This window comes from Protopterus annectens, chromosome 1.part2, assembly GCF_019279795.1.
Source record: "Protopterus annectens isolate FY-2018-M chromosome 1.part2, PAN1.0, whole genome shotgun sequence".
NCBI classification, from domain to species: Eukaryota; Metazoa; Chordata; order Ceratodontiformes; family Protopteridae; genus Protopterus; species Protopterus annectens.
The window spans coordinates 935,606,937-935,634,240 of record NC_056727.1 but is presented as its reverse complement, the minus strand read 5'-3'; the positions used below and the strand labels follow the sequence as shown (position 1 = coordinate 935,634,240).

Below are 27,304 nucleotides of genomic sequence, written 5' to 3'. Positions count from 1 at the left end.
GGGTTGGTTTTTTTTTAGTTTAGGAGGGTTAGGAGTGAAGTTTAGGTTAGGGGGCAATAATATGCAATAATGACAAATATTTAAGGTAGGTTTAGGTTTAAGTGAGTTTAGTTTTTAGCTGGCAGGTCAGGGTGAGTGTGATAGTATTGACGGACCTTAGGTTAGGAGTTAGGGTCAGGGTCAGTTGGTATATATATATATATATATATATATGTATATATATATATATATATATATATATATATATATATATATAGAACAAATATTTTCTTACAAAAAAGGAAGTAATAATTAAAGATTGATTTAGTTATGAAATAATAGATGATTTTACAATAGTGGGAACAGAAAGATGCAAGTATGATTAGCTGAGAAGTAGGTGAGGAAAAATAGATGAAGAGGGTGAAAAAGAACAACATGGGCCTGAGCATATATGCAAGTAGTAAAATGAGACTGGCTAATAGTGACAGTTATGTTTAAACAGGGGAAAAGGAAAGACATAAGGCCAAATCCATAAAAGTTACCACAAGGTGTATATGATGAGTACTTCTTGTGGTAACCTTTTTTTTACTGAGAGACAGCCTAAATAAGGGCTTTTTGATGAAGATGTGCAGCACTGCTTTGGGCTGTAGGTAAAGCCATGCCACATATTAATTAGGCAATGCGGGGTAGAGAGAGAGAGTGGCATATGCTAATTAGCATTGTGCCGTCTTCCCCAGAACTGCCACCAGGAAAGTATTTATGCACTGAGTTGTTCATATAATTGCTCGTCTGTGTAGATTAACATGACCACTCCTTCTACATCGTGGTAGTGAACACAGTCAAAAGACCATGTTCATTCATCATATTAGAAGCAAGTACTGGGGAGTTCAGCGGTAAGGTAGGCTTAGGGGTGTATGTGTGAGTGTATGCAAAGGGCTGCATGTGTGAGTGTACGTGTGTGTGTGTGTGTGTGTGTGTGTGTGTGTGTGTGTGTGTGTGTGTGTGCAGGGATGAATGTGTGTAAGCAAATTGTATCTGGTGAGGAGAGGGCTGTTTCATGTGTGCATGTGGGGGGGTGCGGAGGGTTGTGGTGGTTGTCATACTTTCACACACTACCCCAAGACTAACAAGCAGACCCTGCAACATTGGGTGGGGGTAGCCAGTAGCTACCAGGGATAATTCTTATTTATGTGTCTTAACAGCACTTTAACTGTACAGAGATGGGGAACCACTAGACACCAGGGATAACTGTTATATTTGTGCCTTAAAGGCACTTATTAACTGTACAGGGATGTCGAACTTCTAGACAACAAGGGTAACTCTAACATTTCATATTTGAGTGGTACATAAACAGAACAGGAATCAGAGGGTAGGGGAACACTAAACACTAGGGATTTGTTTTAAAAAATATATATGATTAAAAAAATAAAATAAAATAAATAAATGCATATGAGAGAAAAGGATTTGAACCATGCACCCTTGACACAAGAAGCCCCTGCATTAACCTGTTGCACTAACTGATGCATTGGTGCTGCAGTTGTTTGTTACATATATGTTTTGGTTTATGGGCATTATGCACTGCCTGCAACAGGTAGTCATGTATGGGGGTGGGTCTGAAAAACATTAGGCATACCTCCCAACCTCATAAATGTGTGCCATAGCATGCATTTACTGAAGGATATGAACAGTGCAACTCAAATGTCTGGCATTCATGACTGACTGTAATCATCCCTGAATTACCCAAGCAGGGGAAATCAAGACATTGATGTTTTGACAACAGGGACAGGTATTGCAAATGTGGTGTATGTATGTGTATGAGTGTTTTACTGTGTGCAAGTGTATGTGGGAGAATGACTCGGGAGGAGGATGCCTGTACCTACATGATGCAGCCACCGTAAATAACTACCATGGAAAGTGAAGATCTACACTTCATGCTAGTTAACATTTATTCATAGACATATACATTAGCCGAAAATGACATTTTTCTTCATTGTGGCTAATGTGCATATGAATGACAAAAGGGTGCAGCATGTAAACAGGGTCCTTTCAGCATGGGCCATTAATGAAATCCTGACATAGTGTTCAATTTCTTTATCAGAAGATAATTTGTATTCATGTACATTATATATATTTGTAGCTATTAGCCATAATTCTGTAAGTGTCATATGGGAAGACAATGTCCCCAGTTCATACATACTTAAAAATCAGTATAGCTACGAATTAGATTTTTTTTTTCATTTCAGAATGAATGGTATTCCATGATGCCTGATCACACAAAATATACACAAACCCTGAGATGGTAAAAGTTTTAGCTGAAGATGCATTACTAATTTTTGGTATTAGTTACAATGAGAAGTTCTCTTGCCATGCTTCCATTAAACCTATCAGTCATACAAATAATAAAATTATAGGTGTCATAACTATCTGAAACACTAAACCTGTTATTGAGTGGTAACTATATGCCCCTTCTTCCCACACTGTTTCTTCTGGTTTATTGCTTATCTGCACCATTAAGAATGCATCACTGGCACTGAATCAACTTCCTATCTTTTTTTCCCTTCACTTATGTAATTAATTAGTTGCTAGTACTTTCCAAATGCCTATTTTCATAGATGCTTTCCTAACTGTACACTAGATCTTAGCCGAAAGGCTATTAGGAAAAGTCTTCAGAAATTAACTTTTTCCTTGGGATTGCCATAGCCTTCTATTTATATTCAGATTCTCTTAGCTTGCACAACAGATGTGCATTTTGATATTTCTCCATTGCTGTCTTTCCAGTAAATTATAAATAAACCTCTGAACCTATAACCTATGGATAGTGACCCATCAGCGTCATCCAGTGGCCCCTGTTCCTATAGCAGCGAATATCTCTTTCATGCAAAGCCTTCTATTGGATGTGAGAGATGTCAGTCTCTGCAGTAGGAAACTCAAACTCCTTACAAAGGTGTAAGATGGAGAATCCAGTAAGTACTTCAAGACATGCAAGAAGAAGAAGCATCTCAGTAAGTGCCCCATAATACTGTCTTTTTACTGTGATGCTCTCTAAAGTGCTTTTATATACCTGAAATGTCTCACAAAGGCAGCTAGCTTTGTAATTACCTGAGTACTGAGGGCTACAGAAGTCTTAAATATTTTGTAATATGTGACTGAAATATTTTTCTAGATTATCTTAAGGTCTTGCTTAGCTTGGGTATCTCAGAGAGAATGTTGATTTTATACTGACATACAAAGTGGCTGTCAGCATCTAATATTTGTCTTTTCTGAGCAGATGTAAACTGAATTTGACTTCCCCAGACTGTATTATAAAGTGTTGAGGAAGAAACTCTTTCTGCCTCGGGGTGTCAAGTATGTCTATTGCATTCCTGACAGATTTCTAAAAAATGAACTACTTTGGGAACTTCTTCCAGAACTTCACTGTAAATAATGCTTTATTATGTGGAACTGTTAATCAGTTAGCGATACTTCAAGTCTGGACAGACACATTCCTGCTGTGTTTGATAGGAAACTGAAATTTTTTTTAGGTCAGTCATCGCCTTTCTAAGGGAGTTTGTTTGCAGATACTTATGCTAACCTTTTGTGTAAAAACAATAGAAATATTATATTTCTGACAGAATTTTCCTACGGGTTTTGAAGGTTTGCATATTTGGGGAAGGATATTATGCTTGTTGAGAACTGCCAGTGGTTTACTTATCTCAATACCACTTGTTCTCTACTTTACCTTTTACCGGCTTACCTTTTACCGGCCAGTCCAGGCACTGCAGATTCATTCTCGGCTAACCTAACGGAGAGTCTTCATGGTTTTACCCTCCCTTGTCCACAAGAGAAAAGTTGTTAGGGAGTTTTTGGATGTCATGCCAGCTTCTGTTGTGCCTCAGCTGATGCTGTGGCTGCGCTTGGTTTCTCAGACTGCTAATCGTTTTTCTGTGTTCCCCCAAGTATTGCACCTACAGCCACCAAGAACCAGAGGATACCCATGTCCTCTGCAGCTGTAGGGTTGCCATTGCAGGGCAAGGAAGAACCACTGAGTCCTTCTCAGAGGAAGGGGTATGTGAAGGTTCTTCACTCAGCTGAGATAGGGAACCTGAATCTGGGATAAATATGCCCACTGAATGGACAGGGAGGATTTCTGGGATTTGCTAATAAGCTCTTTATTCCATTTTCTATACCTAGTATGTTTTCAGAAAAATAGGTTCTTCACTCAGCTGAGATAGGGAACCTGAATCTGGGATAAATATGCCCACTGAATGGACAGGGAGGATTTCTGGGATTTGCTAATAAGCTCTTTATTCCATTTTCTATACCTAGTATGTTTTCAGAAAAATAGAAAAAGAGTTCCATCTCTTTCTAACTTTATTTTTTTCTCTCCAAGAGCAGATATTACAGGAGTATGGTTGTAGTTCATAAACTTCTTCTCAATATGAATATTCTGATTCTGAAGAAAGTATGGTTTTTGATTTCCCTTGTGAAGACTGACCTTCTTCTGAGACTTTGTCTAAGAAGAAAGAGGTTTATCAGTGGGATCAGAATGAAATTCATAGGTTCATAGGTAGGTACTAGGCTATCGGACCAAGGGCCTACATAAGCCTAGCCAACAAGGTTCCCTGGCTTACGCCACCCAAGAAAGTTATTTTCCTGTGCCACTGTCGAGCAGAGACACAGAAGTGACCCCCAGGGTGTATTCCCTATTTCCCATCCACTCATCAAGATTTTTCTTAAAGAGTGCTAATGAAGAACTTTGCTTGACATAGATGGGTAGCCTGTTCCAGAGTATGGGAAGTCTCTGGGACAGGAATTTATCCCTCCAGCATGTCCTGTTTATTGTGGTGACAAGGTTTAGGTCCCTAAAGCATGTAACTCGGAGAGATTGGGATTTCTTTAGGTGTAGCATGTCCAGCAGCTCTGGGTTTGACATAGCTTTGTATGTTAGGCAGAGATCACCTTGGAGTAGGCGATATGCTATGGAGTAAAGCTGGAATTTTTTGAGACGGTCAGTGTAGGGCATTTGTTTAAGGCCAGTAATCCTCTTTGTGAGGTACTTCTGTGGCCTTTCCAGCTGCTGCAGATGTCTTGTGAGGTATATTCCAAAATGGGCGTAGTACTCTATAATGGGTCTAATGAGGGTCGTGTAGAGGGGAACAATGACCTCTTTTTTCCTGGATGAGAACCCTTTTATGATGAGGTGTGCCATGTAGAAGGACTTCTTGACTACTGTGGCGATGTGACTATCAAAGGAGAGACTACTGTCCACCTGGGTTCCAAGGTCTCTTATCACACATTCAATGTTAAGTAGATTGCTGCCTATGTGGTAGTTCATGTGTACACAGTTTTTACCAAAAGGGATGACACTGCACTTTTTAGCATTGAGTTTGAGGCCATGGCTCTGACACCAGGCATCTGTCTCAGCAAGGCCCTTCTGTAGGATGTCCACATCATTTGGGGACTTAACTATGGCTCGTAGGTTGCAGTCATCTGTGAACTTTGTTAGCCAGAGGCTTTCTGTGTTAGCCTGTAGTTCAGAGAAGTTGATACCAAACAGGAGAGGTCCCAGAACGGAACCCTGTGGTACTCCACTTGTCACTGCTTTGAGGTCAGATTTGGAGTCTGCAACTGTTACAGCGTGGGTTCTGTCAGCGAGCCAGTTGGCAACCCATCTTGTGACATAGGGATTTATACATAGTTTAGTGAGTTTAGCTATAATTCCAGAATGGGGGATTGTGTTGAAAGCCTTGGCGAGGTCAAGATAGGCTGTGTGAACCACCTTACCCTCATCTACGGTTTTGGTGACTGCCTCAAAGAAGTCGATCAGGTTCAGGAAGCATGAGCCGCCTTTCACAAACCCGAACTAGGTGGGATCCAGAGTTTGGAGGTTACCAATGTCTTTGTTTATGAGTTCCATGATGATACATTCCATGACCTTGCAGACCAGGCTCGTCAGGCTAATAGGTCGATAGTTCCCGGGATCATTGGTGGCTCCCTCTTTGTGGAGTGGGATAACTGTTGCTGTGCTCCATTTAGTGGGCACAAAGCCTGATGCAAGGCTATTATTGAACATGGTGCTTAAGTGGGGAGCCAGTTTGTTCTGAAGTTTGTGTAAAACGCAGCCTGAGATGTTGTCCGGTCGCATGGATGCTATGTTTTTGACTTTAGAGAGTGCAGCTTTTACCTGCGTAGTTGTGATTACAGGGACTCTGCATTCTTCCTGTATAGATATGGGCCCTTTAGGGGGTGAGGGGGAGTAAAGATAGCACTGAACCTATCTGCCAGGATGTTGGCAATATCAGTTGGTTCTGTAATTTTCGTGCCGTTGTGCTGTAACTCAGAGCAGATCTGGGTGTTGTCATCGAGATTCTTGACATAGCTATAGAATGCTTTGTGGTTGTCCTTAGAATTAGTGGCGATTTTGTTTATGTAGCTAGCTTTGGAGGATCTTATAAGGGATCTCAGCTTCTTACTGAGGCTGACCAGGGAGCTCCTCCATTCATGGGATTTTACTCTCTTTTGCAACACTTTCTTCCTTCTGTTGTACAGTTTGTTTATGGCAGGGGACCACCAGATTAGCTTCCTTTTTTTGGAGGATAGCGTCTTGGTTCTGTTTGGGATAGCACGATCCATGCACTCGTGTAAGTGCTTATAGAGTGCATTTGTGTAGGATTCAGCAGTTGTAACTGTATTGTCCATGTGCATGGGTGTCATGAAGTTCACTAATTCTGTCTTAAGAAACATGAAGTTGGCTTTGGAGAAATTTTTTTACCATGGTTTCCTTAATGGGGGGTGGGGGCGGGATGTGGATATCAAGGGTGATTAGCTTATGGTTGGATCGGACCAATGAGGAGTTGACTTCAGGTGTGGAACCCCGGTCCCGTTGGTAATGACTAAGTCTAGGATATTGTTGCCCCTGGTGGGGGTGTGGATAAGTTGATCTAGGGCATTGGAGTTTATGAATTCCAGAAAGTGTTGAGCTAAGGAGTTGGTACCCGAGTAGTTTTCCCAGTTAATGGTGGGGTAGTTGAAGTCACCCATTATTAGGTGTTTGGTTGAACCCTAATATTTTCCAGTACATCAAGAAAAGAGGAGTGGTAATCCTGGGGCATGGTGGGGGATCTGTAGCAAGCTACAATTTGGATTGCAGTTTTGCCCAGAGTTAGTTGCACTTGGATAACCTCGGATGCATTATGCTGAGCAACTAGCCTTGAGGTGTAGATATCCTTAATGAATATGGACACACCTCCGCCTTTGGTGTTTCGGTCCAGGTTACATGGCCGAAAAGTGTGGTATGAGTTATAGCCTGGTAGTGCAGTGGTGCTCTCTGGAGCCTTGAATCAGGTCTCAGTCACTGCACAGATATTGATGTTCTCCATTTTCAGGAGTGCCTCGAGTGAGTGCATTTTGAGATTTAGACTTCTAGCATTGAGTAGCATTGCCCTCAGTTTTTGCTTGCTTGTTCCAGTTACAGTGGTGAATTTGTTATTTGAACCTTGCCTAAAAAAGGCACTATAGGGGCAGCAAGAGCCTTAGCCAGTATCCGGAATCCCAGGGGCGACAGGTGCAGGCCATCTGTGGCAAAGCATTGTGGTCTGTCGACCATGTCATCCCAAGCAGACAGATAATGGATCCCCTTAGAATGACACCAGAAGCTTAGCCAATTGTTGAAGTCAATCATTTTTGTCCTTGTACTGCGGTATCATTCTGGCTGATGGCAGAATGCTACTCAGGGCTAGGGTCATACCTGCCTGGGCTACAAGATCGGAGAGCTCTTCCATGTCTCTTTTCATGTAGTCCAGGGAGGTACGTCTCAGGTCATTCACACCAACATGGACAATGACAGAGTCATATTTGTACTTGTTGTGGAGTGACCTGAGTGCGTGGGTTATGTCGCGGATCCTGGCACCCAACAGGCAGCTGACAGTAACCTTCTCCTTGTTTAGCCTTGTGAGTGGCACATCAGTGTGCCTGACTATAGAGTCACCTATGACTAGTGTGTTGGGTACGTTGTTTTGCCTTATTGGCTGTGGTTGAGTGGCACACTGAGTCTGTGGGCTGTGTGTCATTTGGGTTGAGTTGGGGATGGAGGTTGCTTGCGTTTCTGCTTTGGAGGTCTCTGTTGCTTAGACAAATTATTATTGAGAGCCTCCGCAAATGTTTTTGTGTTACTATGTGTGGATTTTGGTGATGTGGATTTAGTGAGACTATGTGATGAGTGTGGTGTGGTGCAAATGTTTACCTTCTCCTCATGACTGTCAAGTTCAGTCTTGGTTGGAGAGAGCATTACCTCCAGTTTGGCTAGATAAGTGCATCTTTCACAGGTTGTAGTGTTGGGTGGTAGGAGTAGAGGGTTGTCTGTGTACATGAGGCAATTTCTACATTGCCTCAAGATTCCCAGATTCATCAGATAGACAGGAGAGAGCACTGGGAGCTGACCCTTGGACATGCCTGAATAAAAAAACATTTTCCTCTAGATAAGTGAGGAAAGTGAGTACAAGAGCTGTTTTTCTCCAAGCAAGTGAGAAAAGTAAGTACAAAAACTGTTTTCCTCTGGGTAATGAGGAAGGCTTGAGTGCTATAGTAATTAGTAGCTTATTTAGTGTTTACACGTTCTGAACAAGTGCTGAGCACGAATAAGCAAATTTAAGTGCTAAAACTAAGACTCTATATCTGTACTAGACGAGTTACAGGACAGAAACAGTATCACTATAAATAATATTTCTTACTGATAACATTGCCATTTGTACAGTTTTAATAACTGCTATTGTTAAAATATTTATATTTGTTTATCTAATGCTTTTTAAGTTTATTTTTCAGAGAATGCTCTGGAATACAAGATGTGTGTAGGCTGCTAGAGGTGTGACATTCCACATCACATAGGTGTTAATGAATTAAACAAAACTAAAGATTTTACCCCAGTCTAATCATCTAACTTGATATTATCTCAGCTTTACAATAATAATTCCATTGCTTTCTGTATGGGTTTCAAGATAATGGTTTAGTTATATAATTCTCTCACTATGTTTTTATTTTATTTATTTGTTTGTTGTATTTTCTATTTTGCTAAATGACTTCTGTTGCCTAATTCATCCATTAATAGAACCACATATCTAACTGCTAACTGTAGGTATTAACCTTGATTTCTATCTTGGTGTAATCGTTTTCTTTGTTACCAAAATGATTTAAAATGCCATTACTCCATCATAATTAGGACAATACTTCTTCTTTATGTACACTGTAGGCAAAAGTATTTTAGTTAGTTGTGCTTCTCTTCATAAAAATTCTACAAAATAATTATAAATATTCCTTAAAGCTAAGCAAACATGTGCATGACCAAAATATGTACTCCCATGTCCACTTTCAGCAATGTGCATCTACATTCGGGAACATCCTCCACAATCTATGAATATAAAAATATTTGTGGGGCATTTCCACACAAAAATCCTAAACAGTCATGACTTTTTAGCATATCTGGGTGACACACATCTCCATTTCAACACTGGGTTATCACATTGGTTTATCTATCTCTTCTTTGAATGAAGCACTTAATTCTCTCCTAATCTTCCCCATCACTTCTGATTTCAGCTCCTTGAAAACCCTACCCATCCTATTTACTAGGCCCTTTATCATTGGGCTATCAGTTCTTGTTTCTAATAGAGAAGCTGTTTTATCTGAAACCTCCTTCAACACCTCAACCAAACCTATTTATTTCTGTCAAACTAATTGTAATATTAAAGAGTTCCTGACATGATTTTACTAAATTACTTGGGCATTTAAGTATTTGGAGACTTTATTTTATGGGTAAGTGTAAGTGTGCTGTTTGTATAAACTTTTGACATCTGCATCTAACCCATCCTCCTCAGTCACAGTGGGATATTTCCCCTCTCCTGCTGGTTTGACTTCTGGCGTTCCAAAAAAAGAAACTATATGACCTGCAGCCCTTACTTTCTATTTGGATGTAGTTAGAGCTTTAGCTGAGATTAGTTGACTCTTCAGTGGCCATTTGTTTTTCCTCAGACAACTCACTTACCTTTCCAGTTTCCTGTGATGATGTTCTAGCAGCCACTATGAACCATTGGTCAGACGCATCCTTTCCAGCAGTTTCCAGTGTATGGGTCCATGCATGGGAAAAACCTTCTTTCTGGGGCATGGAGTTTTATATAGAGGATGTCACAGGATGTATATAAGAGAAGAGCCTTCTCATAGGGAATCAGATTCCTTTTGTAGTCTGTCACAGAAGTTATCTAATAAATAAAAAAAAATAAAGCTTTTACTTGAAGACATGGTATCTGTAAGAAAAGATTTTCTTTCCATTCCTGAGTAATGGTGGCAAACAATTCTGGCTCATAACCTTTAACACCTATTAGGCAGGTCTGTCTAATTTTTCTTTTTGAGAAAGATTTATCAGTTTTATCTGACTTACTTAGAGATAGGGCTTCATATCCTATGAATTTTGGAACCCACTTCTCTGATGCTGAGAATAACTAGTCCCTTCTATCCACGTCCATAATGAATAAAGTAACAGCCTTTGAGGATGTATATGTTTATGCCTGCATTTTCATGGATTGAGTATCTACAGGTCCAATAAAATTGGACAGGTATCACTCTCCTGTTCCTTCTCAGGATGTTTGCAGATGAGTTCAGCTTATCATTAATAGTTAAACATACTTTAAGGTTCTGGGAAACTGTGTAGAGGCTGTGTTTAAAGCCTCTGCTTCTGTTTCTGTTTGATGAGTTATTCCTTGATTCAGCCTAGGAGTCATGGAACCAGTCTTTTTTTTTCAGAGGAAATGATTCATATTCCATAATGCTGTTGACGCAAAGTGCCTCCCTGGACTCCAGGCATTGCACAAGGACTAAGAAAGGAAACAATTTCGTTCAGATAATTTCCGGTTAGTTGTCCTCAGCTGTTACCTTTTGTTATACTTTGTATGATATATCATAATTAGGCAGTGTAAATGCTTCATCACTGAGAACCATGTTTCCTATATGGCATATTGGAAAGTGGTGGACTCTAGAAGATTTCTAGAGATAACTGTGTGGTTCTCTGTATGTTCTTATATGAAAAAGTAAATAAATAAATTAACATACTGGATTAATTTGTTTACATGCAGGACTGAGTTGGGTAGGACCACTCTCCAGGGCCTCATAGATTCATATCCTTTCTCCTCCCAGGTTGGATAAGCTATGGTAATCAACCCATAAGCTACTGCAGCAGTGGAATGATGAATATAGTACAGTTGTGTAAGTTCTACTTACCCATAACAGTAGATGTCCAAATTACTCATTGCTGCAGTAGTTGTACCTACCACCCCTTGTTTACAATCTACTTTACAGAGATTATTTTTTTTATTTATTACTGTGTTTGTCAATTTAGGATGAATTTCCCCTCTTCACTTAGGGGCTAAGAAGACCTGAATATTTTAGTCACTCTGGCTGATTATATAGTTCCCTCTGTAAGGATTAACCTAAAGGGAGACAGAGTAACTGTGGGGGAGGGAAAGCTGGCCAGTTGCTATATCCTTGGCAGGATACAACCCATAGACTACTGCAGTGGTGAGAAATTTGAACAAATATTGTTATGGGTAAAGTCATAAAAATCCACAAAGAAATGGTGAAGCAACCAAGGCACAGAATGTCCTAGTTTAAACACAGTCCAAGGATAAATAAAAGGTAGGTAAAATCCAAGGTAAATTTATTCACTCAGGTAAGCGCTTTCATGATACACATATCACTTCTTCAGACCTTCAAACAAACACTTCCTACTCAACTCTATTTAAACAGTATTCAAACCAATCAAATCAAACCAATTAATGCTTGAAGTAATTAGCACTTAAAGTAAAACCAGTCATTCTACAATATATACAAAGTCATACTGGAAAACATTTCAAGTATAGATACATAATAAATATTGCAACATAAAATGCATTAGTTAAAAATGAATTAGTTAAAAATGATTAAAATATATATTTAATATGTCTTTCATTAAAATAATTTAATTTCATTTCATTTGAACAACTTCCTATTCTTCAAAACTGGTTTCAAGGGTATTCTATCATTAAGGCCCTTTCATAGGTTCATAGGTTCATAGGTTTATACTAGGCTATCTGCCCTAAGGCATTTATAAGCCTAGCCCAAATTATTGTGGCTTACGCCACCCCTTATATGAAAAAATACTGTGCCCATTAGTTTGTTGTGCCTCTGTCCAGCAGTGACCCAGAGATAATTCCCGGGGTAAACCTACGATCTCCCATCCACAGGTCTAGATTTCTCTTGAACAGAGTCAGCGAGGTGCTCTGCCTCACATGGACCGGGATTTTATTCCACAGCATAGGGAGTAAACAGCTTCTGCAAGGCTCAAACTCAAGACCCTGTACACCACAGTCACAGTAGTTAACCACTAAGCCATCATAGCAGTGAAAACAATCGATCTACATGGTGTAGGAGAAGAACCCACAGCCTTCTACACTAGAGGAAGGTATACTACCTATTCTGCTACAAACACTGCCAATAAACAGCCTCTGCAAGGCTCGAATCCAGAACCCTACACATCATACCCAAAGTGATTTACCACTAAGCCATGGTAGATACTCCTTTATTAGCTCTTAGTCTGATAATCCACCTAGTTTCAGAGGTCTCTGTATAGTTCCTTATATCACCACCTCTCTCATTAGGAATAGTTCTCTCAATAACTGAGAACATAAAATTATGGTCATTGCCTTCAGAGGACACATGTTTGGCTAACGCATTAGTGGCAACACCATTCCTAATATTTAATAAGTGTTCCCTGATTCTAAATTTATTTATTTATTATTTATTTATTTGCATGTGTTTAACCAGGATAGTCCATTGGGCTCAAGAACCCGTTTTCAATGGAGTCCTGGGGAGAAAAGCTCCACATACATATTAAACAGAGAATGAGGATATACATATACATTACATGGGGTTCAACATGAGAAAAGTAACAAGTACAGGGGAAATATATATACATTTGCTAAGGTAAAACATAGTAAAATGTACGTAATAAATCGTGCAGAAAAAAGCTGAAACAAGGCAGTAAGAGTTACACCAAATTAAAAAAAAAAAAAGTATGCTGCCTGGTGTTCGTATAGTCAGAGTAGTCAGAGCTGAAAGAGTTACAAGATGAAATAATAGGTTATGAAGGGTGAGAGCAGGAGCATTGCCATGAAGAAGATAGATAAAAGTGGAGTGATTTTTTGAAGGATGGGAGGCTTGTGATAGTACGAATAGAGGGAGGAAGGGAGTTCCATGAGCGTGCTAGAGAGAAGGACAGGAGGTTTTGTCCAGGAGGGTGGTGGGGTCTGTGTATTTCTATGAGGTTTTGATTGTTTGATCTTAGCTGTCTTTGTGTGTGGTGCATATTAAAGGCAGAAGAGAGAGAGGGGCAGAGGGATGGCTGAAAAATCAGTTTGTGAGCATATGTGAGTTGGGTATATGAGAGGTAGTTAGGTAGTTCTAACCATTTTAGTTGGTGGAGTGGTTCACAATGGTGTATAGATGATTTGTTAGAAGTGGCAAATTTGGCAATTTTATTGTAACAAGAGGATAGTTTGGTTTTGAGGAAAGATTGGAGGTTAGTGAGAAGGGGTGCACCATAGAGGAGAGAGGGTAAGAGAAATGCAGTTGAGAGTGTAATTTTGGTAGCTGGGCTAAGAAAGCGATAATGACGGTAGAGCATTCCAAGTTTTGGTGTGTTTTTTTATGTTTTTAGCAGATGGGAGTGGAATTTAAACTGGTCATCGATTTGGACTCCTAATAGTTTGGTTTCTGATACAAGCTCAAGGGAATGTTATTATGGCTATAGATGGAGAATGATTTAAGATCGATGTTAGTATTTTTGATGGGGTAAATATCATACGTTTAGTTTTAGTAGCATTAAGGGCTAGATGGTTGTCTTTCATCCAATTTTCAGTGGTGGAGAAGGCTTCCTGGGTAAGCTTTAATAGAGCTGGTATGGATGAGGCAGTGCAGATGATTGTAGAATCATCTGCATATTGAATAATATTAGCTTGAGGGATAGCGTGATAAAAGTCATTAATAAAAATATTAAAGAGAAGGGGCCCAGGATGGAGCCTTGTGGGACACCTGTAGGGGTATTTAGAAAGGAGGAAGTGGCTTTTTTCCATTTGACTGCTTGTTGTCTGTTGGAGAGATAGCTGTTAAACCAGTGGAGCGAAGTGAGAGAAAGGTTTAGATTAGATAGTTTAGTAAGAAGTAGGTTATGGGATATAGTATCAAAGGCCTTGGAAAGATCAAGAAGAGTGGTAGATACAATGAGTCCAGAATCCCTAGCTTTGTCAACAGTTTCGAGGAAAGATAGAAGGGCTGTCATAGTACTATGATGGGGTCTGAATCCATGTTGGGTGGGGGTTATTTGATTGCTGTCCAAGAGGTGGGGAAGGAGTTGAAGGTGGATGCATTTCTCCAATTCTCCAAGACTTTAGAAATGGGAGAGAGGATGGCTATAGGACGGAAATTGGAGATGTTAGTATTATTTCCACCTTTATGTAGAGGAATAATATAGGCTTTCTTCCAGGATTCGGGAACAAGACCTTCTTGGATAGAAGCGATTGATGAGGATGCTGATAGGGAGGGCAATGGCATCAGCAGCAATACTGAGATAGTATGAGGGAATGTTGTCAGGGGCATTGGTGCCTGGTTTTAATTTCTGTAGGAGTTTTCTTATGGTAGCAGTAGGAGTAGGTTTAATTGAGAAAGGGTGTGATTGAGGTGGAGATGAATGGGACAAAGGAGTATGAGGAGGAGATTGAGGTAAAGGTGAATGAGACAAAGGAGTAGGAGGAGGATGTTGGTTGGCAGAAGAGGAGGTATTAGGTGAATTATTGTGTGTAAAAGAGGAAGTAAGTTTAGAAATAGAGTCTATGAAGAAAAATTGAATTGGGTAGCAAGATCTATGTCCTGTAAGTCTGGGCTGGGGTTTGGGTTTTCTATAGTACCAGGTTGTAAGAGTGAATTTATACTTGTCCAGAATTTTCGTGGGTTAGTTTTATGACTGTTTTGAAGGTGGATAAAGTAATTTTGGCTTAGCTGTCTGTCAGTCTTGCCCACATAAAATGCAGAGCATTTCTGACAGACAGCCAAGTAGACCACATGGTTTGTGTTACAGTTAGCTGCTACACTAAAATCATATATTCGCTTAGTGTCTGGATGTATAAATACATTCTCATGATTTATGTATATGCATTGATTGCATCTACCACAAGGAACCGTCCCTTATTTTTCAATGCCCAATAATGATAGAACAGGTTATGTTCAACATAAAAATGAATCTGTTAGATTCTCTACTTATTTTACCAGTGATGTGAATATAGTAACCAAAGTGATAAAAAAGAACTGGAATATATTAACACAGAATCCAGAAATCAAACAAGTTGTAGGGGAAAATCCAAGTTTTATGTTTAAGAACAGGAAATCTTTGAAAAGGATGTTATGCTATCCACATCCTAATAAGGGACACGATATGGCAGGAGTAAAAGGGACGGTTCCTTGTGGCAGAAAGAGTAGGAAGTGTTTGTTTGAAGGTCTGAAGAAGTGATATGTGTATCATGAAAGCGCTTACCTGAGTGAATAAATTTACCTTGGATTGTACCTACCTTTTATTTATCCTTGGACTGTGTTTAAACTAGGACATTCTGTGCCTTGGTTGCTTCACCATTTCTTTGTGGATTTTTATGACTTTATTGTACCTTGGTGGAGTACTTATCCTAGCTGTTTCCTGTCTAGCATTTTCTTCGACTGTTATGGGCAAGTTGAACTTACACGACTGTACTTTATTTACATTACTTTTTTGTTAATTCTTTACACCAAGTAACAAATGCCACTTGTTTCAGAAAATATATAGAGACTCTACAAAACTTTTATAAAGGAGAAGAAGTCAATGCACACATAGTACACTCCAGGGGTGGGCATGATCCGATGTTCCTCTTGAATGTAGTCTTCTTTATTTGACTAGATACAAATGTTCATCAGTAGTATGAGTTTTGCCAGTTCATGATCTTACTTTAAATCTATAGGAGATATATTGCAGTGACTGTAACTTAATATTTGAAACAGAGCTAAGATGGTTACCTTCATATATGTCCCCCACATTTCCCGATACATGGTACATGAAAAACCCTAAGTCATCCATTAATTTCTAATGGGTTTGTTACTTATGACAGTCTTCTGTATATATAACAACACCCTCTTGAAAGGCTATAATTTCCCATGTCATTGTATAAAATTCAATCCAAACTCCCCAGGACATAAATATTCATTTTAAACCATAATATGTCCTTTATCCCCCATAACATCCATCAGCATGTAGAAGAATATCCTTCCCCTGTAAGGGAAAAGCTCTTGAGATCACTAGCGCTACTTTTCTCTTTCTTGCATTAACAAGTAAGGATAACACATCTCGCATGCAGTACCCTATTGTTAAAGCGTCATGTTCCTTATCATCTAAATGTGATTCTTTTCATGCAACTGTCCAAGGTTTTAGACCTTTAGTACAGGTAAAGGTTTTATTTTTCTTGTCTGCATGAGTTAGTTATTTAACATTTCATGTTATAAGTTATAAAGCTCATCCCATCTCTTTGATAAAATGTGTATTATGCTGTAATGTACTTTCCCCCATCTTATTATTCATTCGTTGTACCAGATTTTGGATTTTCTTAACAAAGACACATACTTAAGCTTATCTTATAAAATCCCAGCTAGAAAATTAGCCTTTAAGGAAAAACTGCTTTCAATTAGTATTCTTCTTTCAGGGCTAGTATTTTAGATATGGACCTTTTGGAAAGGAGAGGCCTACAGTCAGTTACTAGGGGACATCAGGAAGGAAAATGCTGGGGTGATCCCACTGAATCAGATACTAACCCTTCCAATAAATGACATTTTGGGTCACCTACTTCAATAAGAGAGAGAGTTGAGTAATTTGTTCCATTTCATTGTATTTCTTCTCCACTACATGGAGTTGCTATGACAGGGGCAAGACAGCAAACATTCTAAATAGCTAGTAAAATATTTCCACAGATTTGTGGTAGAAGGCCTACAGAACATGATTGTTTATAGAAATACACTATTTCCATGTATGATAAATTATAGTATACTATGCTTTAAACAATGGAAATGTGATGCAGAGTGATGTCTCTTCATTACAGGCAAATAGTTACAGGCATTGCCAGCAATTTCATGCATAGTGAATAAAGTATGTTTTGGCTAACCTGAGTGTGCATAAGAGATGTGTACTAAAGGAACAAACCTTGGTGGAATGGGAATATACAGATATCTGCCTTTCCAGCCCAGGAAAATGTAGCAGTCCATACTCTGCTGCTTGAATGCCAATTAATGTATAGCCTAGTGATGGACTCAGGCTACAGGAGCATATTAAGGAATGCAAGGTACTGTAAATGGCAGTGAGGGTGGGCAGAAAGACCCATTCATATAAACAGAGTATTTTAAGTGCAAATATATATCTCCTGACAATTAAACAGATGGCAGAGTAATCAATCACCACTGGATAACAAGGATGGCACTGCATCATGCACTGTTCCACTATCTCATTCCACTAACTCCTGCCTAGCATTTTGAAGTGCGTTCTCCACCTCCAGGTTGTTTCCATGGGGAAGCAAGCCATTGTTGTGAGTTGAGAGATGTGAGGGAGTATTCACTGATTCACTGTGATTGCTGACAGAGTACTCCTGAGTGTAGATGAAGGTGTTGGGCAAAAAGATTTAAAAAAGTAAGAAAAAGCGACTATAAAATATTTTAAAATTACTACAAGTATATCCTGTCTAAAAGGTTTATGCTGGGGTCCGTATGTCAAATAATCTGAAGTAACTGGAGGACAGTCTGTGCCATTTAATCTCAATTAAATGATTAAAGATGTACCCTGGCAGAAGGAGTTATTCTGAGAAGCACTAACACTATTGGAGACATACTTACTAGAAGGTTATCATAGGGTCTGTTGTTAAAATATTTAGAGGAAAGTTTCTGTCACTTGAGCACAGGCAGATGACCTAAGGTGTGTGTTGTTAGAAAGGATTGTTGTGTGATTGGTCAGTCCAGTGGCGGATTTAGGCTTTGGCGCAGGGGCATGCACCTCCCCCTTTTTAAATGCATGCTATAACTTGGCCAAGGACATCGACAAGCATATGCTATGTACACTATAGTGTACACATTGACAAGCCAGGGGTAGCAAACATGTAAAAAAAAAAAAATCTTAAAAAATGTCCCAAAAGTCCTCTTTTCCCCAACAATAACCTTTTTGTACTCACAGCCAGCCAGGACAGTTATTATCACTTTGCTTTTAGTCCTGCTTGCTGCCTGGGGGGAGGGGCAAAATGTGGTTGGTCATGACTCACCCAAAGTTAAGGGGGGTTGGGGGACGACTGGACTAATCCATCCAGAAAAAACAACACCGACTCGTTTTTTTTTTTTTTTTAGTTAACGTAATTGTTATTGGCTGAAGGCGTATTTGGCAGGTTGCTTAATTTCCGTTAAATACAGCTGCAGTCAGTCTCCTGTTGTTGTTGCTGCTGCCTGCCTAATACTAACTTTTGGAATTCACAGAGCACAGTCTGAGTGAACAGCCGAACAACTCCTTTCTTTGCAATTCTGTGGTGTGCATGGATTTCTCTGTTGCATTTTAGTACAGAGTGTGTACTAAACTAACTTGCACTAAAATGCTTTTGCATTCTCTGACCATGTGTGTGCAGCACTGTACAGGACAGTCTCCTGAAATTTGGTTGGGTGCACTCTGTGCACCTTGCCATATGAAAGAACTTCAGAACAGCTTCTTTTTGTTTTTTAAGACCAGACAGGAGCCAGGACCTATGATGATGACAAAAGTGTGGTAGTGTTTTCCATACACTCGTTTCCAACCCTTTCCCTACAGGAAGCAGCCAGCCAGCCCACAAAAATTAGCCTGTACTCTGACTGGGATTAAGTTGATCCAGAATTACCATTCTTCAGTACAGAGAGAGGACAGATGTAAGGTATATATATATATATATATATATATATATATATATATATATATATATATATATATATATATTTATTTTTTTTTACTGCTGTAAAAAACTGCAAGGTAAGTATCAAATTGTGAGCGTGTATGTGTATGTGTGTAAGTATTAAGTAAACAGTGTTTTTTTGTGTGCAAGTATTAACTAAATCGGCCTGTGTGTGTTCTCTAGTCTATATGTTGCAGATGACATGAAAATGGGTACGCTAGTTACATGTGTTACAAATGGGGCATGCATGTCTGCAAAAGAACTTCACTGAAGTCACAGTTTAGGCACAGGGCAGCTGATAATTACACCAAAATCTAAGCTTATAAGATCAGGAGGCATAAACTGAATGGTTAATATTTTAGTACAGCACACAGTGATTGAAACTGTAGATGGTATGGTAAATGGGTTGTGCCAGGTTTGCTTTTCTAATCATATCAACCAGTCGGTTAGTGATAGCTACAGAACTATAGTTTGTACAAAAAATGTTTATGAAGTCTAGGAAATCAGAAATGGTGTCATTGTTTTTTAGTTAAATTATACCCAAACTTGAGTATGGAATAACTATATGGAAACTTTATAAGAAAATCATGTGTGAACTGTAATGACCCCAGCAGAATTATACCAAGAGCATCAATGGAAGTGAAAATTTAAGTCAGTATGAAAGACTAAACTATCTGAACTTGTACAGTGTCTTAGATATTTAAGAGGTGACCTTATTCAGGTATATTTAGAGACATTTAGAGACAGCTACCTCTGGGAATGTTTAGGGTTATCAAACAGTAGTAGCGAATCATCAGACAATCTATGTAGAAGATTATATAGGACTGAGAAATGTACTAATTGGTTCTCTAAGAGAGCAACTGATGCATGGAATAGACTACCAAATTACATTAAAGCAAGTACTAGTTTAGATATTTTTAAGAACAATCTGGAACTTACTATGGGAATAACTGTTTTGGTATATTGGCAGGCTAGAAGGGTATTATTGCCCATGCTTGGCAAATTTCTATGTATGTAAAACCTAAAATGGGAGAACAAAGGCCCAGTAATTGGGATAGATTTTAAATATCACTCTTATAAACTTAGAAAGATGCTGGAATAAATGGATATGTGTTAGCATGCATTTTCACTGTTTAGAGAAACATTTTTCCACATTTAGGACGCTAAAGGCTGGGTTGTTTAATAGTGTGCATACAGTCAGTCTGATGCCAGCTCAAACTGTAGAGAGAGGGAGTTGATTTACATTTGACATCAGACTAAAATTGATGGCTTTCCCAAAACTCTGAATGTTGCAGCTGTTTAAACCAACAATTTTATATGTGTGTAGAAGCAGTCTGTTTGGTGATCACAGCTGATGGCTAGATGTGGCTGTCTGGGGATGGAAAGGCAGCATAGCTCTCAACTGTATCTCATTATGAGGAATGTTCTTCAGTTTGCGAGTGTGAGTTTGAGTGCTAACTGTTATGATTTTTTTAACAAATTGCCATGGTACACAATACTGAATCATGTTAGTTAATCAAGAAAAAAAAAACTTTTTTTAAGTATGTGGAAACAGTTATCTTATCTTGCAATGAGCATCCTAGATGAAGTTGTTAGTAAATATTCACCTTTTGCTCCATGTTGTAACATTATATTCTACATTTTGGAGATGAGGGGTTGAGAGCTATGGGAGGCAGTCAGTAGAAGAAAGCAAATGGCAGACTTTAAGTCAGTCCATGTAAGACATATTGTTTAGCCCTTGTACCCCTTTAGTAAGGTATCTCTGTGGGCATTCGAGTTGTTGCATGTGCCTGGACAGATACAGGCCAAAGGGGGCATTATGCTCAATGACTGGCCTAATGAGAGCTGAGTAAAGGGGGGAAATGACATCCTAGATCTAGACTTAACCCCTTTCTTTATAAGCTGTACAATATAGAAGCACTTTCTTACATCAGTATACACATTGGTCAAAATTTAGGTCATTGTCCAGATAACTTCCGTAATCCCAAACAACTGAGTCTATTCTTAGGGTCTTATTGTTATCGTAGTTGCTCCCTGAGGTAGATGCCTTCCCAAAATATATAATAATGCATTTATTGGCATTTCATTTTGGTCCATGATTCTGGCACGAGTTATTTATTTGGGACAAACCTTCCAGCAAGGTGGCTATGTAATTTGGGGATTTAGTGACTGCTCCTAAGTTGTAGTCATGTACAAACTTAGTCAGCCAAAGCTCTTTGATACTGGCTTTTACTTCAGAGAAGTAGATGCTAAACCAGGAAGGTCCTGGCACAGAACTCTGGGGACTCCTCCAGTGGCTCATCCCTTTGTGAAGGTAACTTTCCCTGTTTTGTTTTCTTGCATCTTATCTGTGAGCCATGTGGCAATCCAGCAATCCAGTTGGTGACATAGGAGATTGTTCCTAGTTTATTTAGCTTTCCTACAATGCTTTAGTGGGGGATTGTGTCAAAATCTTTGGCTAGGTCAAGGTATGCAGTGCGTGCCATTTTACCATCCTATATTGTATTGGTGACCTTTTCAAAAAACGTCCATCAGATTCAGTAAGCATGACCTGCCCTTGAAAAATCCAAACTGAAATGGCATCAGTGTCTGGAGGGTTCCTGTTTCATAATAAGTCTTTCCATGGCTTTGCATATTAGGCTGGTCAGACATTAAAGTAGATTTTGTGTTACTGTCCTTTGTGAAATGCTACACTAGTTAAATTTGTTTTTATGTATTACATATACCTTAACTGACTATTTGCTTTTTATGACTTTTTTTATAACATGTATTTTTTTAACTTGCTATGTTCTTTAACTTGGCATCACTTGTGCACATTAAATTATTTACTTAAATTAACTCAGCTGGTTTCACATAAATCATTTACTTAAATTACTTATATTTTCTATGGGTATTGTTGGGGTAATATCACCTTCACTGGGATTCTTTGCTAGGTTATCATAATGCTTATGTCAGGTATATCGTAGACAAGAACTATGACTTGGCATGGGCAACCAGACATACCTTCCAGGTATGTCTTGAAACAACTGGTAATGTCTGCTAATATGCTGTGTGCTGGATAGGAGTTATGTACCTGCACTAACACAGCCACACCAGGTTCATTGGATCATAGGAGAATATTAGGCTAACTGCCATGAATGGTAATTTTAAGTCTAGCTAATAAGCTGAGGTCACAATCAAACCCAGTACTTTGTGTCTGAGGTGAAGACCTTAACCGTTATGCTAAATCCACCACCAATGATGAGCAATTGATTGTATGTTGCTGTGTTTTCACACATGCTGATACAATATTTTAAGGTGATCCTTTCACATCCCCCTTCCCCAGTGTTCTGCTTTCCCACCTCCTCACCTCACTTGTCGACTTTCCAGACTGTGCCCCCCTTTTGGAAAATCCTGGATCCGCCACTGCAGTATGTTCATTAAAGAAACCAAAATACTTTGAGGAGAATATTCTCACTTGATTACAGTCAAAAGAATAATGTAAACCCTTTCAGAAAGAGATTCTTCCAGTAGAACAAACAGTCAGCATGTGAAAGGAACAAAACTACTTCAAGTAGATTTTAAGTCACTTTATCCATTTAAAACAGTGAACATTTACTCTGCTTTAAAGGAGTTATGTGAGCTGTGGTTTGCATATGAAACCTATATTCTTTTAGAAAAACAGTTATTTAGCAGTTTCTATATTTCTTTCACTGTCAAGCAGTCAAATGTGAACCTGTCAGAACAGGATTACTGGGGGATGTTTTTTGCTGGTAATGAATCCTATTAAAATACCTATTACTTTTTATGTTAAGGTGGATTATGTCATTTTCTCAAAGTTAAAGAAGCTGTAAATTCTCAGAAAGATGTATTCTTGTGTGGTGGATTTGGTGTGAAAAGCTGAGATACTTTCCAGAAAAAAAGAATTGTTGCATCTTTTATTGCTGACCATTTCTGTCAGGTATGCACTGTCAAAAGAAGAACACCTTTTCCGAAAGGGGAGGGCAAAGAATCAAGAGCAGTGTGTGAATAACAGGTTGTTCAGGCAGAAGATGTCAAGCCTACTCTTTGGCAAATAAGATTAATCATCAGATCAAAGGAACTGTATTCTATGTAGCACATTACATCGTTTTCACCAAGAGATTCTTAATTGATTCTTAATTGAGCTCGCTGAATATGTGTCCCAGGCAGGTATTTCCTAGCCTTAAGCAGCATCTTACCATCACCCAAAATGATGCTTCAATACAAACAGAAAATCCTTGACTTAATTGGCTTAGCTTCTGGTGCCATTCCAAGGGTATCCAGTACTTGACAGCCTGGGAGGGCATGATTGACAGACTATGATCCTTTGCCAGAAATGGCTTCATCTGTCACTCCTGGGCTTGAGGCTTCTGGCAAAAGCTCTTGCTTCCCCCATAGTGCCTTTTTTAGGCAAAGTCATGAGCACAAAATTACCAACATGAGAAATTCTTCTAAATTAAATGTAAAGGTTATGCTGCTAAACACTAGGAGTCTTAGCATGAAACTGCACTCATTGCAAGCATTCCTTGCCCTGGAGGATGCTGACATTTGTGCAGTCACTGAAACCTGGTTCAAAGCTGTGGAGAGCACCCCAGCTATACCAGGTTACTCATCCTACCATACTTTCAGACCCCAAATGGAGGGCTACAAAGCCAAAGGATGTGGAGTTTCAATATTTATCGAAGACATGCGCACCTCCAGGCTGGTCAGATGGTATGACGCACAGGAGAAACTCCAAGTGCAATTAACTGTTGACAAAACACCTATTCAAATCATAGCTAGCTACAGACCCCCAACCATGACTCCGTATGCCCACTCCACCTGTCTGGACTTACTTGAATCCATCAAGATTCAACCCTCTACCTTGATCCTGAGTGACTTTAACTACCCAACCATAGAGTGGAAGACCTATTCTAGCTCAAACATGAATGCCCAGAGATTTCTCGACTTTGTCAATGCCAATGCATTGGATCAGCTGGTTAACACCCCTACAAGAAGTGAAAATATCCTGGACCTGGTCCTAACCAACATGCATAGCCACTGTAGCACCCCTACTACACTGTCATCCTTCTTGGTAAGATATGACCATAAAAAAATCACTTTTGAAGCCACCATCTCCTCTGACCACCCCCCCATCACGTCAGGGTCAAACAAAAAAACTTTTCCAAAGCTGATCACAATCTCCTTAGAGCCGGTATAAGCAGCTTCACAGTCACCATCCCTTCAGTTGGAACTAGCACTAATGTCCAAGCCTACACCAAAAAACTATATGAGCACCTACATAGCTGTATGGACTCACCAATACCTGACAGGACCAAGTCATCTTCCTCAAGAAAGAGTAAACCTGTCTGGTGGACAGAAGCAATAAACAAACTCTATAATAAAAGGAAAGAATTGCTGTCCAGGACCAAGAAGGAGCAGGTGCCAAGCTGGAAGCAATCTCTCCTTTGATTGAACAAGCAAACAAGGTCTCTGATGAAATCCTCCAAGGCTAACTTCGAGTCCATATTGGCCAAATCCGCTAAGGACAGTCACAAGGCCTTCTGCACATGCATCCACAATCTCAAAGGTAACACCCAAATCTGCTCTGAACTGGTGGTCAATAACACCATATACACAAACATCATAGATATAGCCAACCTGCTGGCAGACAGGCTCAGTGAAAACTTCACCCCTCTGGTCCCCCCATCAGTGAACCAGGACATCCCCAGCACCTGCCCCCCTCCTCTCATCACCAGGGAGCAGGTCTTCAATGCCCTCTCAAAGGCAAAAAATACAGTCTCCATGGGACCCAATAACATCCCTGGTTGTATCCTACATGAATGCTCAATGCTCAAAGATCAGTAAACAGTGCTGAGTAAAACGAAATCCAGATACACAAACCACGCCAAAAATAAAATTTAATGCAAAGTTTTCGGGCTAACCACCCTTCATCAGTACATAAAATATTACATTACCATCTTCATTTTTAAATAGGGAACAATTAGAATCACATGTCACAGCCAGCCTATCATCATTTAATAGCAACTACTACATTTAAAACATTACCTAAAAATATAAAATTTATATATAGAAGAGAATTTAAAAGACATTTAAATATTTAAACAAATCTTTCTACAGTGTAATGAAAATATTATAAAAATTATATATTTTCTCTTGGCGTGGCCACTAATGTTCTTAGTAAGCATATTTCTGAGAATAATAGCAGCCATAGGTTTAAATTCAGAGGAATAGATAGGTTAGTAGTTTTAGGCTAGTTCAATTGTTCTTATTTTGTGACTTACTAATCTTGCCTTGTCTCAAACATGCCCCTCCACCCCTTATTAGTGTGAGACTACCCACCCCACACCTCGAGGTGTAAAGTGTAGACTTTAACCATTAGGCCACATGCTTCTTTTTTCTCAGATGTTTAAGCAGTCTTAATTTTTTTGTTCTTTTTACAGATCTCTTTTTTTTCTTGAAAATTCTAAAAAAAAAAAAAAAAAAAAAAAAAAAAAAGATAGTCTAAACTGAAAAAATTACCTGATAACAGTTCTGCCAGCAGAGAAAAACCCCATACAGATAGCATCTATATCTTTTGTAGGAATAGAGAAAAAAAAATGCAATATTTCAAATTTATAACATTTCTAATAAAGATTCATTACTGTTTGGACTATGCATGTCATGCTTCAGGATAATTGAGCTTTAAGGAGGCTAAGGACCTGCATGAGACATCCGTCGAGAGATGTACAGTACAGAACCCTTGGGACCATTAACTAGTTTCATTTTATTAAAATTATTAATCTAGTATTCATAGTAAAAGAATATTTAACTGTATAACATCCGCAAGTTTTGTGCTATAATCTAGATAAAACAATATGCATCTTTGTACTGAAACTAGTTATCTTTCACATTTATGCAAGGTAAACATGATATTATGGGGCATCAGCTCCTCTTTTTGATTATGGGAAGCAGAGGAGGCAACATGAATAACACATTAGAGTTGAAGGAATATGAATGGATTATTAGACTTCAGGCAGATGTTGAACCAGGTTTAAATAATGCTGTTAGTCTGAAACCTGTGTTTGGTAAAAAAACAAAGAGAAAATATATAATTTTTATAATATTTTCATTGCACTGTAGAAAGATTTGTTTAAATATTTAAATGTCTTTTAAATTCTCTTCTATATATAAATTTTATATTTTTAGGTAATGTTGTTTAAATGTAGTAGTGGCTATTAAATGATGATAGGCTGGATGTGACATGTGATTTTAATTGTCCCTATTTAAAAGTGAAGATGGTAACGTAATATTTTATGTACTGATGAAGGGTGGTTAGCCCGAAAGCTTTGCATTAAATTTTATTTTTGGCATGGTTTGTGTATCTGTATCCTACATGAATTCAGGCATAAGCTCTCAACTCCATTAGGCACCCTATTCAACCAAAGCCCGAGCACCAGCTTCATCCCAGCCAAATGAAGGACAGCCACTGCCATCCCTCTACACAAAGGTGGATCGTCCACTGACCCAGGCACTTATAAGCCCATCAGCCTAACTAGCCTGTTCTGCAAGGCCATGGAACACATTATGATGTACCTTATAAACAAGGACATTAGCAACCTCCAAACGCTTGACCCCACATAGTTTGGTTTTGTCAAAGGGAGATCATGCCTGTTAAACTTAGTCAACTTCTTCGAAACAGTTGCCAAAGCCATGGACAAGAGGAAGACTGTACACACCGCCTACATTGATTATTTATTTATTTATTTGTCTTTTGTTAACCGGGTCGGTCCACTGGGCTGGGGGCCCATTTTCAGTGGAGACCCGAGGAGAAAAGCTCTGATATACTGAACAAAGTTACAAAAAATGTATAGCAATAATACAATCATTAAAATCAAAGACAAATGCAATACAAATATCTACTGAGTTATACAGTGCTTACATATGTGATATAGCAGTTGTAATGCTGAAGGAAGAAGAAGAAGAATAGTTAGGTGGGGTGGTGACCAGTACAAGATGGAGAGTTGGCCAGGTAACTCTTTAGTTCTCTTTTAAGAATGTTGGGAGAGTGGATAGAGTGTAGATGATTAGGGAGCTTGTTCCAAGTTTGAGACATAGAGCATTTGTAAAGTAATTTGCCTATGGTTTTATTGGGTCTGTAGGTGTCCAGCAGGTTTTGGTCAGTACTGTGGAGGGGTCGTGAGGGTTTATTAGGGGATAAGGAAAGTCTTTGACACTATTCCCCATTTGGGCATAATAGATAAACTCTCTCAGCTAGGCATCAACCCGTATGTTACCAGATGGGTAGCCAGCTGGCTCGCTGATAG

At 39.1% G+C, this 27,304-nt stretch overlaps 1 protein-coding gene across 1 annotated transcript in view; it reads left to right on the top strand.

Moving 5' to 3' along the window:
* DNAH14 (dynein axonemal heavy chain 14) overlaps positions 1-27,304 on the top strand; it is a 2,550,346-nt gene that overhangs the window by 1,393,886 nt on the left and 1,129,156 nt on the right. The window contains 1 exon segment of the mRNA XM_044060213.1: positions 1,371-1,376. Within this exon segment, the coding sequence (XP_043916148.1) occupies positions 1,371-1,376 (6 nt within the window).